The sequence below is a fragment of the Lactuca saligna genome, chromosome 8 (genome assembly GCF_052625555.1).
Source record: "Lactuca saligna cultivar CGN05327 chromosome 8, ASM5262555v1, whole genome shotgun sequence".
In the NCBI taxonomy this organism is placed as follows: domain Eukaryota; kingdom Viridiplantae; phylum Streptophyta; class Magnoliopsida; order Asterales; family Asteraceae; genus Lactuca; species Lactuca saligna.
The window spans coordinates 84,541,505-84,561,796 of record NC_136424.1 but is presented as its reverse complement, the minus strand read 5'-3'; the positions used below and the strand labels follow the sequence as shown (position 1 = coordinate 84,561,796).

The window sequence follows — 20,292 nt, the reverse complement described above, 5'->3', positions numbered from 1 at the left end:
ATCAAATTAGGGTTTCCTTGTTAGATAACCCTAATAGCCTCAATATTTAAAGGACCCCTTAGACTCAAAAACGTGGTGAACTAATTGATTAGGGTTTCCAGCCATTTTTGGGTGTCTCCTCTCTTCTAATTCTTTATCCTCTTGCTCTTGGTGTTTGTGAGCCATTAGAGGAGTGACACTTGTGACTCTAATCTTTCTAAATCCATTACAAGGAGGATTTGAGATTGCTATTGCTACATAACAATCAAGGTATGATATAAACCCTAATTCCTATAATAATATCGATTATCATATGCTAGATCTAGGGTTTATAGCTTTGGATATTCAATTGCATGTTCATTAGACAAACTAGATCCAAAAGCTATTAGGGTTTGCATGTACACCATAGGAATGATGTTTTGCTCAAAACCCATCAGTGGTATCAGAGCCATAGCTGTGTGTTTGATGTATTTGATGCTATTATGGATTATCCTTGCTTAAAATTTGAAATCTAGGGTTTCTGGGGGCTGGAATCGCCGAGTCCATAGATGAACTCGCTGAGTTCATGGTAAACTCGTCGAGTCCATGCCTGACTCGACGAGTCAGTTGGTCAGAAAGAGGGAAAATAAGGATTTTATGCTATTTTGGCTATGGGATAGTTACCAAAACGTTTTTTTATTGATATAAATCAAATTTTTATGATATTGGGTGATTATCTTTGCCAAAATTAAAGATAACTTCATATTAGTTAAATAATTATTTCCTTATATGATTAGATTTACTTATTTAGTGAATTATCTTGCAAGATTTTGGACTAGGTCAAATTAGATAACCACCAATTAATTGTTAATTGCCTTATTTGAATTTTATGATCTAGAACATTCTTGATAAAGCTTGGAAAAGTTTCAAATTAATCCCTTTAGGTTTTATAGTTTGAATTTGAACTTAAAAGTTTTGTTTTTGAAATTTAAATAAGTTAAACCCTAATGTTTTGAAATGTTTCAAAAACTTGCCCTCAAGTTTTGGAATTTAAAAGTTGATTAAAAGTTTAATTTAGAAATGTTAAATTCTAAAACCCTAGTATTGTTTTGAAAAGTTCAAATCACACCCTTATGGTTTTATTAATTAATTAAGGTGTATAATTAAAAGAAATTTAATAAATCCATAAAGTTTTGGTTTACAGTTAGTTAAATTAAAAGTATAATTTATTAAATTAGACCACCTAGTATTTTAAAAGTGTAAAATACACCCTTATACTATATATAACATTAAAAGTCTAATATTATATGTATAGCTTAAACTGCTAGTCTTACCGTTAGTAGGCCTCATTCACGAAGCTGGTCTATAAGGGGTGTTCAAGGAAATTGCCTATAAAATGGTGATTGAATGGGTATCCACTCTTACCCACCGTACTCTTGACTAGTGGAGGGTCGTTAGCCGAACGGGTAGGATAGGGCAAACCCTTTCCATTAAAAGTATAATCAAGTATAAAGTAACTAAATGTTTATACAAAATTCTCAATCTTAGTTACTTTAGGCAAAAGTGAATTGATGCAATTCCATGAAATTACACTTTGTGCCCTTGCAAAGACGTTAGTGGAGCGTGTGGTTAATTGGCACACTAAATGGTTCTAAGCAAAGGTAGTAAATGGTGACTCAATGTTTGTCATAGTTCGATGGAGCGTGTGTGGTTAACCAACACATCGAATAGGTGACTGTAACATTGGGGGCACCATGTAAGTTTGCATGGTTATTCACACCCTGTTTTGTGATCCTCGGCATCCCAGTCACAAATCGAGGGGCATATCGAGATTTAAACATGCCATTGAAAAGGTCAATGAATATCAAAGGACCTAGGAGTTTTTCAATACATTTAAAACTTAATCTCTGTTTCGTTTTTTATGGTGGAAAATTAGTGAATCGTCATTCACTTACCTTCAAATATTCTGCAATTTGGGTTACGACATCCCTCTCCCAAGTTGTGGAATATTGTGTTGGGTCCTAGCCTTAATATCTCATTTGGGTGATTTATTAAGGACTCAATCAATCAACTAACTTGAATTTTCTCCCGTTTTGTAGATGTCAAAGTATGACAACTATGGTCTTCCCAAATCCCGTGGAACAAGTTTTCCACATGAAGATGATATTCCATGATTCGATCGAGGAACACGAGATCATGCTTCACTTCCTCCACCTCCTCCTATTGTTCTCCCTAACCCACAAGTTCAAAGGATTGAAAAGTTCAAGCTCACTCAAGCCCTTTTGGCTAGTAGACATGATGAAGGAAAGTCAGTGTGTGCACATGTATTAGAGATGAAGTCACACATTGATAGGTTAAGAATGTTGGGATTTGTTGTCTGTGAGGAGCTGGTTGTTGATTGGATTCTTCAATTGCTTCTTGACTCATATAGTGAGTTCGTAAGAGAGTACTATATGATGAACCACGATGTGACCCTCATAGATCTCACCTATATGCTTATTGCTGCTGAATCAGCAATGATTTGGTGCACTGGAAAAGAAAAGTTGATTGGTGGATCTGCCTTCCAGACCTCTATGGATATAGGCAATAGCAACGAAAGGCATGACATGGTCAAAAAGTTTGATCATAAGAGAAAGGCAAAGTCTGAAGTAGTTCTGTGTGCTGTTCCAAAAGAGTCAATTTGCTTTTATTGCCAAGAGAAGGGGCATTGGATACGAAGCTGCCCAATGTACCTGAGAGATCTAAGAGATGGGAGAGCCAAGATGTATAACACTACTTCAGGTAAACTCCACTATATAACTCCATTAAGTTCCTATTCATTTATTCTTAATACATAATGTGATAATATTACATTTGAATGTTTTGCAGAATCAGAGAATAGAGAGGAAGCTTGATGGAAGAGCAAGATAGGTCTGATCATGAAGAAATGGATCACGATCACATGGATTCGAAGATCAGATTTTGAGCTTAGGAAGTTATGATAGAGTTGTTAGGAATATTTAATTACATAGTTTTTCAGTTGATTTTGCATTGTAAGGACATGTTTTCCACTTCTTTTATGAATAAAATAAATTTTGATTTATCTTATTTATATATATCCTTGCAATAAAATCGTTGTGAAAAAATTGATGTTTGTGTATTTCTATAAATGGATGTGATTCTTAGTTATGTTTTGGTAGTGTCAAAATTTTCTAAGTAAGGAAAGGTTCCCATCACCCAAGTTTCAATTGGATAGAAACATGGAATCATATGATTTGAATCATGTGATGTATGGAAATCTTGGTACTTAGGAAATTAAGACTAATTCCTTAATCACACAAGTATGTGAGTCAAGTAAAGGACTAAAGGAATAGAACACAATGTTGTGCACTAGTCAAGTCCACCACAAATAACAATAAGACTATTCGTCATAATTTACTAAAAGTCTAGTAAATGTGGTCATACTTACAAGATTAAGTGTAATTCTGAATCATTGAAAGGTTTCAATGAATGGCAGAATTAATAAGAAGAATCAATGAAAGCAGAAAGATAAAAGTTTCTCCAATCTAAGAAGAAAGGAGAGTACCTTTGTATCTAATTTTATGATCGTCTTAATGATTAAGAACTATATCATGATTGATTCTCTAAGGACATCTTAGTGCACTAGTATGGCTAAGAAGAGGAATCGGAAATTGTTGAAATGGTTAAATCAAAAAGGATGAGTCATACTTCGTTCCAAAATCAAGTCTTAGAATCGTACTCCAAGATTGTGAATTGAGTGACATGCATTCATCAAATGTGAAGTAGAAAATTGTTTTCCTACTCCTACACATTTGAATTTGGTATGTTGTAATGTCTTGAAGAAGCCAAAGACCAACTAAGACCAAATGTGTGTAATGTTTTGTCTAGATATAGACACAAACTAACTCTTGGATATTTGTTTATCAAGAAATATTCTTGATAAGAGAATCTAAAATGTCAAGAGGTCAGTGAGAGTCTGAAGATCTTGAAAGGATTCAAGAATTAATCAAGAGTAAACACTAGCACACGACTTGAGGTTTGTAACCTATCGTGTTGACATAATTTTGTTTCTGTGCCATTCCGGTTTAAGTTGACAATGCAATGTGAGTTCCATGAGTTCTCATGTGGATTGCATAGAGTCAAGACAACCTAATCAATGGAAAGTACATTGATAGGAAGGGGTAATGTTGTTGACAACTTGGAAGACATGGTGGGCACCCGTGCTGCCATGAGGCAAGAAATTAAAATTAAGTAAGTTCAATCCATAAGAGTTGAATTTTGTTTTGATAAATTCACATGGATAAGAAAACATGCACCTTAAAATCTAAGTGTCACAAGATTTCTCTCCGTTTGTGAAGAAATTCTTTCACTAAGAGAGATTTTAAGAAGATAGTGGTTGTGAAAATTGCGTTCTCAAATTCGATTATGATTATGACATCTCTTTGCATAGTTCGAATTGTGAGGTTTGGCAATTGGTCTGAATATTTGAGGACTTAGTATTGTTCAGACACACATATAAGTTATCTACAGAAAGGTGTATGAGTTTAAGAAGCTTGATAAAGGCTTATCAACTGTTTTTAGAATACACGTCAAAGCTAGTCGGAGCATAAGGGTTATGCTGGAATGAATATAATCGTCGTGTTAGTGGGAGCATGATTATTATTTAAGTATTGCAAGTTGGCAATATTAATTATAGAAAAACAAAAGTTTCACTTTGCAAGGTTGCATGGGTTGAAGAGATGTTTTTGCTATAATTAAGGGAGAGAATATTATGCTTCATTTCAAATCTAAAGGCTTAGATTGTGGAATTTTAATAAATTTAGTCAAGGATACATAGTGTGTTCTCAACTTTGATTATGATTATGGCATCCCTCTTCATAGTTCGAATTAGGAGAACGTGACACATAAAATATTGTGGCGGAAGATTGATAAAGTATCATATCTTTATGTAAGACATTATGCATCGTGTCCCATACGCTTCCGGTATAGGATCGGTTGCAAATACTATAAGATTTGACCTTTCTAAAATTTTCCAAATGTCTAGCGCATTAAGAGGGAAAATGGACTAGAATTGGTTTTGACTAAAATAATTAAACAACTATCAAAGGACGATCCAAAGTTAGCTGAAGATTGTTTGCTTGTGAGTAGTTGAAAGTATGGTATTGGATGGACCATATCGACATTATTATGAATAGATAAGATTCAATTAAGAATGAGTTGTCATATGGAAAATGTGGAAATATTTCCATATTGGGAGTTGGATATTGAGAATCTATGAAAAATATGGAAATATTTCCATATTGGGAGTTGGATATTGAGAATCTATGTCTAGATTAGAAACTTTTATGCAAGACGGATGTTGAAAGGAATGTACTTTGAGTGAGAGACATCATATCTATAGAATTGTTTCTTATAGATATTGGCCAAGTCTTGATGATTTTGAGCTATGACTTTACGAAATGATCATTGCATAAAATGTCAGAATCTAGCATATTCTATAAGTGGCAAGAATTTGATATTCTTATGCTTATGATAAGGACTGGGAGTTGTGAAATGAGTATGATTGGAAATGTGTTCATTTGATCTATTTCACAAAGTAAGGATCATAAGTAATCATTGTGTTCATGCTAAGAGCATGGGAAAATTGTTGTTGTAATTCAAGTAAAAAGTTGATTACCCGAAACAACAAATAATGAGTAATTAATATGGTGATTAAATAAAAAGGTGTTTTATTTATACCCAAAGTTTGGGACCATATGGGATTAGTATTACTCTTGTGTTTCACTTTGCATGTTTTGACTTCCTGAATAATAAAATTATTTCAGAATAATCAAATTATTCAAATGGTCCACAGTCATTCATATGTTGGAAGTAGGTATGAATGAAGACTGTTATGAATTGGTGTGTGGATTGTCTAAAGTGTATTAGACATAGGAAAATGTTTGATGCAACGTTCATGAGTGCTTATGAATATGATTTGAGCATTGGAATAAACCCACGCTCACAAGAATCACTTCATGGATTTTATCACGAGTGATTGTGAGTCGATAATATTGTATATTCTTGAAACCGAGACGTGTGAGTTGTTATTTGCTGGTCGGTTGCACATTGATGATAAGTAAGCGCACCAGTAACCTAGTGTTATAAAACTTATTGTTGTGTGTGATTCGATGAGTGAATGCAATCGAGCATTGAGTCGAAGTTTATCCGTTCATTTTACCCAAAGTAGGATAAAAGTGATATTTGTGGGCCCCTCGATGATTTAGTGATGACACCCTAAGCGCTTGGCCAAGTTGGGACTAATTTGATGTGTTCAATTGTAGTCTGTTGCCAGTCGTCATAAATCGGAAATCGGGAAACAACACATAGACAAAGAGAATGATTCAAATCCATGTCTCAGTCTATACTATATCTAGAATGGAGGAATATATGATTCCTTATCTAAATGAATCATATCTGATAAGATCAGAGCTGACAACGTATTTCGAAATCTACGATTGCAGATCGGGATCTGAAGTCATAAGCAGAATAGTTATTAGACTTATCCAAGTAGGAGACTTTTGGATTAGTGTCTAAGTCCATAACTATTTTGGTATGTACTTGACCCGATGGTGCATTGTCCTTTTGGGTTGCCTTCACCAAAGCAACTTGATAGGATAAATTATGGAGAGAGAGAGGATTAATTATGATTTATTAATATATTATGAGAATAATATATTAAAGGAGAAATCATATTGTTTAATTAATATTAGTCAATAATTAATTAAGAATTAATTTTGTGGCTAAAAGACATTAATTAAACTTAAGGGACTAGAACTTTCAATTATATGATAGTTGAATATTGGGCTAATGGACTCCAAATTAGAGGGGTGGACGAATTCTTTGGGTAAACCCATTAGAAATCGTCCTAGGCCTCTAAGGAGGGGGTCCATGGGTTCCTTAGGGCCTAAGCATTCAAATTAGGGTTTCCTTGTTAGATAACCCTAATAGCCTCACTATTTAAAGGACCCTTGAGACTAAAAAACGTGGTGAACTAATTGATTAGGGTTTCCAGCCATTTTTGGGTGTCTCCTCTCTTCTCATTCTTTATCCTCTTGCTCTTGGTGTTTGTGAGCCATTAGAGGAGTGACACTTGTGACTCTAAGCTTTCTAAAGCCATTACAAGGAGGATTTGAGATTGTTATTGCTACATAACAATCAAGGTATGATATAAACCCTAATTCCTATAATAATATCAATTATCATATGCTAGATCTAGGGTTTATAGCTTTGGATATTCAATTGCATGTTCATTAGACAAACTAGATCCAAAAGCTATTAGGGTTTGTATGTACACCATAGGAATGATGTTTTGCTCAAAACCCATCAGATTCATCCTTGCTTCACAGAAAACCAAACTCTTTGACTTGCTCGTCGAAACAAAGATTCCATCTGCGAGATGCTTGTTTCAGTCCATAAATGGGCTTATCAAGCTTACACACTCTATTAGGGTGCTTTGCATCGAAAAAACCCTCTGGTTGAGCCATGTAAACATCCTCAGCCAACTTCTCATTAAGGAAAGCGGTTTTGACATCCATATGCCATATCTCATAGTCATGAAATGCAGCAATGGATAGCATCACCCTAATAGACTTTATCTTCGCAACCGGTGAGAAGGTTTCATCATAGTCAACTCCAGGAGTTTGATTGAAACCCTTTGCAACCAATCACGCCTTATACATGTGTACATTCCCATCCATGTCGGTCTTCTTCTTGAAGATCCACTTGCACACGACCGTCTTACGACATGGCACATTGTCAACCAAATTCCAAACTTGGTTGTCATACATGGACTGAATCTCGCTGTCCATAGCCTCTTTCCATTTTGCAGACTCCGGGCCTACCATAGCTTCCTTATAGCTGTTAGGTTCACCCAAATTCACTAGTGTACAATCACTAATCAACATATCCCCTTCTATAGTAATATGAAAACCATAAAAATGGGGTTGAACCCTAACTCTTTCAGAATGTCTAAGAGGTAAGGACTCTTCAATTGGTTCAACCAAAGTTTCCTCCTCGGGTTGAGCACCAGTGTTGGAGGTTCCTTCATCGCTCGACTCTTGAATTTATTCAAGATCGATTTTCCTCCCACTATCTCCTTGGCTTATGAGTTCCTGCTCTCGAAAAACCCCTCTCCTGGCAATGAAGACAACATTGTCACTTGGTCTATAGAAAAGATATCTAAAGGACTTCTACAGGTAGAAGATGAAAATACACTGCTCACTGCGAGGCTCGATCTTGCCGTGAGTCTCTCGTCTTACGAAAGCCTCACAGCCCCAAACCTTGATATGTGCCAACGAGGGAGCTTTCCCTATCCACATCTCATGAGGTGTTTTGGAAACCTTCTTCGTAGGGACTAAGTTAAGGATATGGGTGGCAGTCTCTAAGGCATATCCCCAAAATGAGATAGGTAGAGAAGCACGACTCATCATGGAACGAACCATGTCTAGTAAGGTTTGATTATGCCTATCAGCCACACCATTCAACTGTGGTGTCCTAGGTGGTGTTAGTTGCGAAACGATTCCACATTCCTTGAGGTAGTCATGGAATTCAAGACTTAGTTACTCTCTACCTCAATCGGATCGAAGCATCTTGATTTTCCTGTCCAACTGATTCTCAACTTCTTGTTTAAACCTTTGAATTTTTCAAAGGTTTCCGACTTGTGCTTGATTAAGTAGATATACCCATATCTGCTATAATCATCGGTGAAAGTCACATAGAAGCGGCTTGCATCCCTTGTGGTGGATCTAAAGGGCCCACCCACATCGGTCTGTATGAGATCCAATAAACCCTCACCCCTCACACAAGTGCCAGTGATGGGTGACTTGGTCATCTTTCCAACTAAAAAAGACTCGCACACTTCATCGTCCCTAAGGTCGAATGACTCCAATACTCCATCCTTTTAGAGTTGGGTTATGCGTTTCTTTTTTACATCTCCAGGACGATAATGCCACAAGCATGCTTTATCCAAACCATTGGAAGAATCAATACACAACACATCATTTCCTAAATTGTCTACAACCATCACAGTTTCATGTATTCCATTACAAGGCAATGCTTCAAACTAGAAAACATCATTAAGATAAGCACTAATAGAACCCTTTTTATTATCAAATGAATATATAAAACCTTGTTTCTACAAACCATGAAATGAAATGATGTTTCTTGCCATATCTGGAGAATAGCAACAATTATTTAAATCTAATCCTAATCCACTATTGAGCACTAAAGAGTAAACTCCGATCTTGGTGACATGCGACGATCTTCTGTTCCCCATGATCAAATTTATCTTCCCATGCTCGACATCCCTGTTTCTTCTTAAGCACTGCAAATTAGAACAAATGTGAAAACCACATCATGTATCAAGTACCCAAGAAATAGCATGCGATGAATCATTAGATTTAATAGTGTAAATATCTTCATAGGACGGCTTGATCTTTCCATCCTTGATATCTTGCAGATATTTCGGGCAGCTTCGTTTCCAATGCCCTATTTCATGGCAGTAGTGGCACTCTGCCTCCTTGGGGTTGGAGTTGGGTTTAGCAGAACCAGCCTTGGTTCCACTAGAAGAAGAGCCCTTTTGGGACTTTCCCTTATGGTGGCTCTTAGAGGGAGCCTTCCTCTTTTTACCCTTCCTTTGCCCAATTGCCAAGACTAAGGCATCAACAGGAGTTGGAGAAGATGCAACAGATTTATATTTGAGGTTGCTCTCAGTAGTCCTCAATAATCCTTGAAGCTTGCTCAAGGTGACTTCCTCCTTGTTCATGTGGTAGGTCATGCAGAACTAGTTGTAGCAGGGAGACAAGGAGTGAAGGATGATGCCAATTTCTAGCTCTTCATCAAAGTTCTCATTCAACTTTAGTAGGTGATCGACGTATCTCTGTATCTTTTGCAGATGAGCGGTAAGGGACTCTCCACTACCCATTTTGGCAATGATCATCGACGTGATGATCTCGTACCTTTCTTGCTTAACGCTCTGGTGGTACCGGTCCAACAGATCTTCATGCAACTCGTAGGGATACATGTCCTCATAGGACTTCTGGAGTTCTACAGTTATAGTCGCCAACATGATGCAATGGACTTTCGTAGCATCACGCTCATGGGCCTCAAAGGTCACGATCTCTTCAGCAGAGGCAGTGTTGATGTTGATTTCCTTCAGCTTTTCATCGAGGACGTACTCTTTGTCCTCGTAATGAGTAACCATTCGGATGTTGCGGATCCAATCATTGAAATTGGACCTGTCAAAGATCACTCTCCCACACAAGTTCATGAGTTGGAACGAGCTAGAGGAACTTGAACCGAAAGCGTTGTTGTTGATATTCGACATCTGAAAAGGAAAAAGAAAAAAGTTTGATTAGAAACGAATCCCCAATTAAACACCCAAATGAGAAATTAGGGCTAGGATCCAACAACATTATTTACAAATTAAAAGAGGGATGTCGTAATCTAACAAGTAAATAATTTGAAGGTAAGTGAATGACGATTCACTAATTTTCCACTATGAAAAACAAATTAACATTAAGTTTTAAATGTATTGAAAACTCCTAGATCTTTTGAGATTCATTGAACTTTTCAATGACATGTTTAAATCTCGATATGCCCCTCAATTTTGTGACTGGGATGCCGAGGATCACAAAGCAGACGTGAATAACCATGCAAATGTACATTGTGCCCTCAATGTTACAGTCACCTATTCGACGTGCCGGTTAACCACACACGCTCCATCGAACTATGACAAACATTGAGTCACCATTTTCCACCTTTGCTTAGAGCCCAATTAGTGTGTCGGTTAACCACACACGCTCCACTAACATCTTAGCAAGGGTACAAAGTGTAATTTCATGGAATTGCATCAATTCACTTTTTCCTAAAGCAACTAAGATTGGGAATTTTGTAAAAACATTTAGTTACTTTTATAAATTCATTATACTTTTAATGAGGAAAACGTTGCTCTATCCTACCCGTTCGGCTAATGACCATCCACAAATCAAGGAAGCGTTAGGTGAGAGTGGACACCCATTAAACGACCATTTTATAGGCCATAACCTTATATCCCCCCTGATAGACCGGCTTCGTGAATGAGGCCTACTAACAGTAAGACTAGCATTTAAGTTTTATATATATATATATATATATATATATATATATATATATATATATATATATATATATATATATATATATATATCTTATAATATTATAAAGTATAAGGTTGAATTTTAAACTTGTAAAATTCTAGAGTTTGAAAATTAAATAGTTCAAATTAAACTTTTAATCAAAAAAATTTAATTTCAAAACTTGAGGGCAAGTTTTGAACTTTTCAAAACATATATGATCAAATAGCAAATAATTTAAATTAAACATTTAATTTAATGGTTATCTAGATTTGATCTATTCTATTTTAATGACAAGATAATTCATCAAATAATTTAAATAATCAAATTTTATCGTATAAGGAATTTATTATTCAATTAAATGGTAATTATCTTTTGTTTTGGTAAGGATAATCATATACTAACAATAAAATTCGGATTTTATTAGTCAAAAATGATTTTGGTAATTATCCTCCAGCAAAACAGTAAGAGAATCCCAAATATCCCTCTGTCTGACTCCCCGACTCGCCGAGTCACTAACTGGACTCACCGAGTCCAGCTAGTGACTCGCCGAGTTAGGTGATGAAGAGGGTAGAAAAAACGAATTTTAAGAAGATGAAACATGTAAACTGTAAAGCATCAATACAATAGAAACCAAACAAAGCTCTGATACCACTGATGGGTTTGAGCCAAAAGAACATCCTATGTGCTCATGCAAACCTTAATGCGTGGATCTAGGTTTCTCTATTGTACATGCAATTCATCCAATACTTATAAACCCTAGATCTAGCATGCATATTTCGAAATTGACATAAGAAAACAGATCTAGATGATTACCTCTTCTTCAATGGCTTGAATCTTCTTGTCTTGGAGCTTAGAGTCACAAATGTCACTCCTCTAATGGCTTACAAACACCACAAGCAAGAGGATGCTAATTAAGAGAGAGAGAGGGATGGCAGAATTTCGGCTATGAAGACTTCTAGAGTTTCAAGTGGACGAAAAATGGATGCCCTAGGGTCCTATTTATACTAGTGCTGCTAGGGTTTCAGTTAAAACCCTAATAGATAAGTTAGGCCTTAAGCAGTCCAAGGAAGCTTATGAAATAGGGCCTATATGGCCGAAATTAGGATGGATACATCCCTAATTTTGTCCAAGCCTAGTCCATAAGCCTTCTCAGCCCCATACTCAACTATCACACATTTGACAGTTTATGTCCCCGTTATTTAATTAATGTCTTTTAGCTACATAATTAATTCTCAATTAATTCTTGTCTAATATTAATTAAACTATATCATTTTTCCTTTAATATATTATTCATATAATATATTGATAAACCATAATAACCTCTCACTTGATAAATCATCCTTTCACGTCGCTTTAGTGAAGACAAACCAAAATGACCATGCACAACCGGGTCAAGTACTTACAAAATATAGTTACGGGCTTAGACACTAATCCAACAGTTCCTTCTTCCAACTTCTTCCTTCTTTGGCTCCTAAACACCATACTAGCTCGTAAATGAGATGGAAAGATGATTAGGGTTTCTTTCAGGGATTGAGGGCTGATGGGGGCTAAGGGTGAACAAACCCTAGCCTCCTTATTCCTTTAAATAAGGGCAAGAAAATCGGTAGATTAGGGTTTCATTTCTAGCGATCAACACGTTATGTTACAGGAGACAACACGCCGTGTTGCTCTTCATGAAACCTGCGTCTTTTCTTATCTCGACACGCCGTGTTGGAGCCTCCAACACGCTGTGTCCAATCTCCAAAAAGGGTGATTTATACCCAAAGTTACTCCTCCAATTCCGGGTGTTACAACACACATTTTACAAGTTAATCGGTATTAGGTCACATAAGGATATTCTAAAATAGGAAAACGAGAGTTCATTCCCTTAATGTACAAAAAAAGTTGTGTGACCTTTTAAAACAAACACGACAAGTTCGATGGACTAATATGACATTTTCCCTTAAAACAATTACATAAATGTTTTTATCTAGAAAAAATGATTGAAATAGTCCTTATATAATTTGCTAGGTGCATATGTTTGAGAAACCTATAAACATGATCTCTATATAAAAATACATATTATCTAATGGTCTATATGTGATTTTTTTTTTAAATGATTAATTTCAAAATTATAGGATGGTCCTTGTGTTGATAAAATCATATAAACGGTCCTTATAAAACTATCTTGATGGTTTTTATGTGAAAATTATGTTTTACCTAACCGTCTTTATCTTTGAGAAAATTATAAAAATGATAGCACCTGGTTCTTGGTACGTATTCCTTCTTCAGCTATTTATATCTTGTTCGCATTTTGGCCTTGTACTTGGCGAGTTGAAGGACCAACTCACCGAGTAAAAGCGGGACGGAACTCGAGACTTAAGTGATGAACTCAGCGATTCGGGTCCCGGACGCGGCGAGTAGGTACTGTTCGGATAAAAACCCTAATCCGAGGGTTTGCACACTATTTAAGCAAATGATATGATGGCCATATTGTCTCTTATGCTCCCAAAACACTTCTCATTGAAACCCTAGTCGATTGTGCTTTGTTGAGGCCATTTTTGGTGTTCTTGTGTGGTTGTAAAGCTTGGAAGGACGGAAGGAGATTGGAACTTGAGTTAAGGCCAGTAGATCCAGGGATATTACTTCATTTTCAGCAGCTTCAAGGTATAATGCCCCTGTCTTGACTCATCTATGTGTTTATTCATCTTTAACTTGGGATGTCTTTGGATTGCTAAGTCATGTTTCGGAATTGGAAGTGTTGAGTGGGTTTTGACTTCAGATCTGGACCTTAAGAGGGGTCTCATGGCATAAAGGTGCCAACTTTAGGGCCAGGAGAGCCCCATGAACATTTTAGGACACTTTATGTGGATTTTTGAGCTAAAAACCCCATGCATGTGCATCAAGTTTGGAACTTTACGTATAAAGCGGACATTAGGAGGCCAGATCTATGGTTTTGGTGTGTTAGATCTCATTTAAATCGACTGTATGGAATTGGTCAAGACTGGACTCGGCGAGTCCAAGGCCTAAAGTCCCATATCTGATAAGAGTCTAAAGTTTCGCATTTTCTCTAGGATTTAGATATGTATTATGATGATTTCTCTCATTCGACATACTTGTTTGGGTTTGTTATGAACACTCGATGATTTTCAATTAAATTAAAAATGAAAATTTTATCAATGTTTTTGGGATATTACAAGCGAAATGATTAAAATGATCCTTTTGTAAAAGAACATCACAATAATGGTCCGAAGTGGGTAGAGGTGTAAACAAGACGAGACAACTCATGAGATACTCGAGCCCAACTTGAAAAATACTCAAAATCGACTCAACTTTAATTGAGTTCAAGCTACTTAAGTATCTTAATGAGCCGAGCTCGAGTAGTAAAATACCTGGCTCATAAAGCTCACGAGCTGAATTAAGTATTTATAATATTACATTTTTACCCTTTAACATTTGAATACTTTTAGCTTTTAGGCACCTGAATTAAGTATTTATAATATTACATTTTTACCCTTTAACATTTGAATACTTTTAGCTTTTAGGCACCGGTTAAGAAGTAATGACTTAAACTGTATTTCAAAAATATTGAGAATGTTTCTTTTTGGTGTTTTAGATGTATGTAAAATGCAATGAAATAGATGGTTGATTTTATATTGACATTAAGTGATTTATTTTGAATTTTTTGTTATTTTGAACAATGTAAAAACATGTGAAATGTTATTAATTTTTTATGCTTTGAACTTTTTTTTTTAATTTTAGTTGAGTCGAACCGAGCTCGATAGTATCGAGTATTTCATGAGTCGAGTTTGAGCTTTAAATTTAGGCTCAATGCAAGTTCGAGTCGAACTTCGAACTCGAGTATTTTAGGCGAGTCAAACTTCGAGCTTGACAGTACTCGACTCAACTCGACTCGTTTACACCTTTACAAGTGGGGTTTGATTATTTTTGAACAATGGTAGTGGTGGACTATGGGAGATGAAGAATGTATATGGTGAGATTGAGTTTTTCTTCACAGTAGGGTGGTGTTGGTGACTAGCTTGAGATTAAGTAGTTGTAGCCGGGGTGGTGGCCTATCGACGAGTTCAACGGTGGGTGTAAGGTAGTTTGAGACGTGCTCCACTTATTTAATAACTTAAATATAAATACAAGAAGAAAAGACACAAATAAAAAACGACAAAACAAAAATAATCTTAATTTTATTATTTTACTGATGCTTAACTAAATGGACAGTAACAAGTTTACAGACCAAAACTGATGGTTTTTAAAATCATAAAAACCAATGGAATCAGCTTTTAAGGAATATGATGAATTTTAGAACCATAAAAACCGATGGATGCAATTTTTCAAAAATAAATTTGAGCCTGCAAAAAAAGGTGCAAACCAAAAGGACAAAAACTGTAATTTAATGTAAATAAAAGGGTGAAAAGACTACAAATTTACAATTGGGCCTGGGGTTTCCGGAAACTTCTGTTGGGCGATCTTCCTTCCTCTTCTCGGTTCTTCACTTCCTCTTTATTTTTCGTCAGACTAGGGCATCGAGTGTCAGTTCTTGATTCAGTCCACAGGGTAGCAAGGTAAGCTTCACTGCATTTCCTCTTTAATTGCTTCGTTATAAATCCGTGTTTCATAGTTAGTTCATTCGGAATTGATTCATCCAACAACCCATTCCATTTTCCATATATTCGTCTAATGTTTTCAATGCAGTTCAGCTTAAATTCTATGTTCTGTTAGGCAAAATCTTGCTATGGGATCCATATCGTTTTTGCTAATAATAAGAGTAGGAAAAGCATAGTTTCTTTTTAACTGTATAAAACCTCTTAATTCTCGAACCTGGAAGCGAAGCTAGTTCGTTTGGGGTTTCGATCTAGTACTCCTCCTTATCAAAGAAGATACTAACGTTTTTAGGTTAAACGCTCTACTTCTCAAATGCAAAATCGATGTCAATTTTGATTATAACATAGGACTTGCTATAAAAATTGATAAAGCCATTAAGCTCTTACATGAAGCTTGATACATATCATAATTTAAGAGTTGTAAAGTATCAAATCGCAACTGTTTGCTCTTTATTTTGAATCAGCGGGAGAATCATTGATTGTGAATCGCGAATTTTGTTGAAGTAATAGCGATTTATCCATATAAACTCATTTTGTTTCACAGATTTGAAGAAATGACAGGAGCAAAGATTGTTGGTAGTGTTGCTGGAGCATTTGTTCTTGCATTTGCATGCGACTATATCATTGCAGACAAGAAGATCTTTGGAGGCAAGTATATATAATATATACATGTACAACTCTTCAGAATATGAATGTCCAATCATCTGAAAGATTGTTACTGTTTGTTTGTGTATATTTAGGTACGACTCCCTCTACAGTTTCAAACAAGGAGTGGTGGGAAGAGACTGACAAGAAATTTCAAGCATGGCCTCGTACAGCTGGACCTCCGGTAGTCATGAATCCCATCAGTCGCCAGAATTTCATTGTCAAGGCCCGAGATTAAACCTAAATCCTGCAACTACTCTTTGAATGATTGAGCTTCAGTTTCAATCCTAAGGTTAATTACTGATTACTCTCCTCCTTTCTGTATGTGAAACATTTGACCATAGTTTTCATGGAAGATTGTGCTGTATCAGACTCAAGCGTATGGTGTTGATTTGATATGTTTGTGAATTGAAATTGATTTCGGTTTTTCAGAATATAGATTGAATAGTATAAACTAAAATACTAGATTTAAAGTTCATGTTTATATTATTGATGTAACTTAACTATAAAGAAAAGGAGATAACCAAAAAGATGGTTAAATCTTAAATGCCTTGCATGATCTTCATTTATGATGTATAAAAATCTAATCTATGATCCAACCCTCACACACTTAAAGAAATTATCTCTCTTATAATACCAGTATACAAGTACAACATCCAACTCATTGAGTTCATCACTTCTTTCTAATAGACAATACCTTAACATCATCCAACACTGGCCCACAAAAGTGTCCATAGTCATTATGCTTATTATGATAAAAAGCACTATAAAATGTAAGCCTTGTTCGAAACGAAGTAGCTATAAACTTGAGAGTAGCAATCTTCAAGTCACCCTTTCCTTTCGATTCGTGCTTCACTTTCAGAGTCTTGTTTCCTGCAAAAGCCTCCACCATCATCGATCCATGGCAGTTGTTCCCCGCATCTCCAATGGTGAACGACAGAACGTAGGATTTATTGGGAACTGTACGAATGATTTGTGCGATTGCGGTTTCTCGCCCTCCTACTAACTCGATAGCCGCAAGGCCATGTGGCACCATGAAGTGCTTGGAGTCTATGTATTTTGCTGGTTTGAGGGACTCAACGATCCACCCTGGGAGTGGGGAAACTATGTCGTGTATTTTGGGGAGTAAGAGGACTCCGGTTGAGTAGTTCTTGAACACATGTGGACCATTTTCAAAATCGCCGTTCTTCACCAAGTTTCCTATGTTTCAGAATCATTTTACATGGATTAGGGACAAAAAAACATAATAAAATGAAACATGTAATGGAATGCATAGTTGGACGAAAGTTGGAATTATGACTATACTATATGGGCCATTTTTGTAGTTTACCCTAATGTTTAACTATACATGTTTTAGTAGAAGTCTTGTCATTATGAGATACATTTTAATAAGACAAGCTTAAAACTAATGGGCCACCATCAATCTTAACTAACGATTATTAATGAACTAATATCTAAGTAATCTTTTTTTTTTTCAAAGAAACATTATGTTTTTTATGACAGCTTAAATATAAAATGTCTCATTACTTACCTTTGGTGTAGGTCAAAGGAAGCATTTCCTTGATTGCAATGGCATCCAAGAGGGGTCCACAAGTGGGGTCCTCTTGGACACCCGTGTTGTGAAATGTAACTTTGATTTGACTTGAACTAGCCTTGAAAGCAAAAGCATAAGTGTCACCTCCATCGCTACTATACAACGTTTGGATCGGAAGGTCACTTGATTGACCAGAAGCCGAGACTCTCAACACCTCGTCTTGAGCACAAGTCCTTGTGGCCGCAAACGTAAGGGAATACACTTTCCCTGGTTTAACATCAACATTTTGGGATATAGAGGCTTCGTTGCCTAGCCTTGCTGCGTGGGCCCCACGTGGAATCGCGAAATAGAACCCACCTGGTTGAGGCCCACCGTGTACATATTCCACAATACCTGAGATTTCCCATTTGGGCAATGAGTACTTCCCCAAGATTACTGTATTCTTGATTTTTGTTGAGCTTGGCCCTTGTTCAAAGTTGCCATTCGCAAGAAACCCTATCATGTAAAATGAGAAAAAACGCATTTACATAAGTTAAACAATGTATTAAAGATTAATAGACAAAACCGCAAACCAGATAGCACAATAAATGACTATGCCATGTGCAAAAACAATACAAGTTAATACAACAATATCATTCTAATCAAAGCACCTACCATCTAGAAACGGAGTTGTAGCACCTAGAGAATACGATATTGTAGAGAAAGAGATGATACAAAGTAAGAGGAGAGAGCCCATGTTTCCTGTGTTGAAGAAAAACAAAAAGGAATATAATCGCTTTAATCTCTCTCTTAGTCACTATCTACAAATTCGTAGATTCGACTCGTATTGGATGAATGAATAGGAAGGAAATACGAAGGCTATATATGCAACAATTTTGGAAATATCGAGGAAAAAGCATACCACGTTAAAGTAGCACAAAATCAGGCGAGAAATGTGTTTGGGTGTTTGCTTTTGGACCCACAAAACTGTGTGCAACTCACACTGTCGGCCGTAATTTGCTCCGAGTGAAGCTTCTTAGATTCCTTGTGTTACATACGAACACGAGCCATACTATTTTTAATCTTCTTGATGATTGCAATTCGGGGGAACCTTGGCAGATAATTGAAACGTTTAATACTTTTATATTTATGCACGTGATGGTAATTATTTGGATCTGTTTATGAAAAGATAAACGGGTACTTAAATAATGCAATTAGTTCGGTATATTTTCTTATATTATCGTTTTTGCAATTTAGTACTAAATTAAATATTGTATTTTTTTTTTTTTATAAAATATGAAAGAAATACAAAAGTTAGTCAGAAAAACGATTTGCAACCGATTTTAGTAACGATTTTCGTATCTATATTAATATTCACCTCTTTTGTCAGTTATGGTTTTGTCCTGATTCAAAAATAGATCAGTCTCTCGTTGCATGCCACGTCCAATCGGAGGCAAGGTTAGGTCGATTGTTGGGTTTGAATATCAGTTTCATGAGAGCTAGAGTTTCACATAACCATCGGCCCAGCTATATCTTTAACTGGGCTTTAAACACTAAATGAGCAGCCCAGTATTGGACTTCATGGGCTTTATTTCGGATCATATATCCAGTCCAGGGCTTTGTGGGCTTACCAGGACCTGTTCGGGTGAAATTGTTCATAAAAGTAGCTGTGTATATACTATAGTCCTAACATGAATATAAAGGTATATTTTTGCAAGTAAATGCCTTGAATGGAAAAAAATAATAATAATTCAAGTACAACGTTGTAATAGGATTATGGGAAAAGTTGCATGAAAAAATTGGTGTAAAACTGTAAGTAAATAAAAGGAAGGATTATCAAATTTAGTAGGATGCTACAATGCAGCCATAGTTGACTGAAACAAGTAAACTTTAGAATATACTACATATGGATGTATATATTATATAAGATTTGGAAATTACAAAAAGAAAAATAAAAATATACGATAAAATAACATTCTAACGTTTCCTAAAAAAGAAATAGATGTTTATCGATTAATATTATATACGGCCAGGATTGAAGAGCATTCAAACTTCAAACACCTTCCATTCTTGAATCTCAACCTTCCAAGGTCTGCTCTCTGCAACATCCCCTTGTACTCTGCGCAGTACTTGTCGTACATTCAAGTCATCGTGTAGTATCTCCGTACGCAAATCATCTCTGCGGGGTATTTAATCTTCAAGGAGAAGTGAAAGAATCGGTGGGTTCAAACCACTTGTCGTATCCATCGCTAGGGCTCTTATTCACCAGTGACTCAAATGTGCCTTTGAGTTTGCGTAAGCGTTTGTGATAACGTATTCGCCGGAGAACCGCCTCTTTGTCGAGAGAAGCAGCGGATTGATAATGAGCCAGTTGGAGTTGAGTAGTTACCGGATCTGTAGCACCGGGACCGAGATCTTCGGTTTC

At 36.1% G+C, this 20,292-nt stretch overlaps 2 protein-coding genes across 2 annotated transcripts; one reads left to right on the top strand and one right to left on the bottom strand.

Moving 5' to 3' along the window:
* Positions 1–15,543: 15,543 nt before the first annotated feature.
* Positions 15,544–16,788, top strand: LOC145010745 (uncharacterized). Its single transcript, XM_078969269.1, has 3 exons — positions 15,544–15,670; positions 16,254–16,357; positions 16,450–16,788. Exons 2-3 carry the CDS (start codon positions 16,264–16,266, stop codon positions 16,590–16,592), a joined length of 237 nt encoding a protein of 78 aa, XP_078825395.1. The 5' UTR covers positions 15,544–15,670; positions 16,254–16,263; the 3' UTR covers positions 16,593–16,788.
* Positions 16,789–16,889: 101 nt separating this feature from the next.
* LOC145010744 (protein TEEBE-like) lies at positions 16,890–18,715 on the bottom strand. Its single transcript, XM_078969268.1, has 3 exons — positions 18,543–18,715; positions 17,886–18,383; positions 16,890–17,554 (listed from the first exon to the last, which is right to left on the bottom strand). The coding sequence occupies exons 1-3, from the start codon at positions 18,622–18,624 to the stop codon at positions 17,028–17,030; spliced, it is 1,107 nt and encodes a 368-aa protein (XP_078825394.1). The 5' UTR covers positions 18,625–18,715; the 3' UTR covers positions 16,890–17,027.
* Between the last annotated feature and the right edge of the window lie 1,577 nt (positions 18,716–20,292).

Coding starts and splice junctions, on each gene's coding strand:
- LOC145010745 (XM_078969269.1), top strand. CDS start 16,264: ATGACAGGAGCAAAGATTGTTGGTAGTGTTGCTGGAGCATTTGTTCTT. Junction 16,358..16,449: donor AGACAAGAAGATCTTTGGAG/GCAAGTATATAT, acceptor GTGTATATTTAG/GTACGACTCCCTCTACAGTT.
- LOC145010744 (XM_078969268.1), bottom strand. CDS start 18,624: ATGGGCTCTCTCCTCTTACTTTGTATCATCTCTTTCTCTACAATATCG. Junction 18,384..18,542: donor TACAACTCCGTTTCTAGATG/GTAGGTGCTTTG, acceptor TTTACATGATAG/GGTTTCTTGCGAATGGCAAC. Junction 17,555..17,885: donor TCCTTTGACCTACACCAAAG/GTAAGTAATGAG, acceptor TCTGAAACATAG/GAAACTTGGTGAAGAACGGC.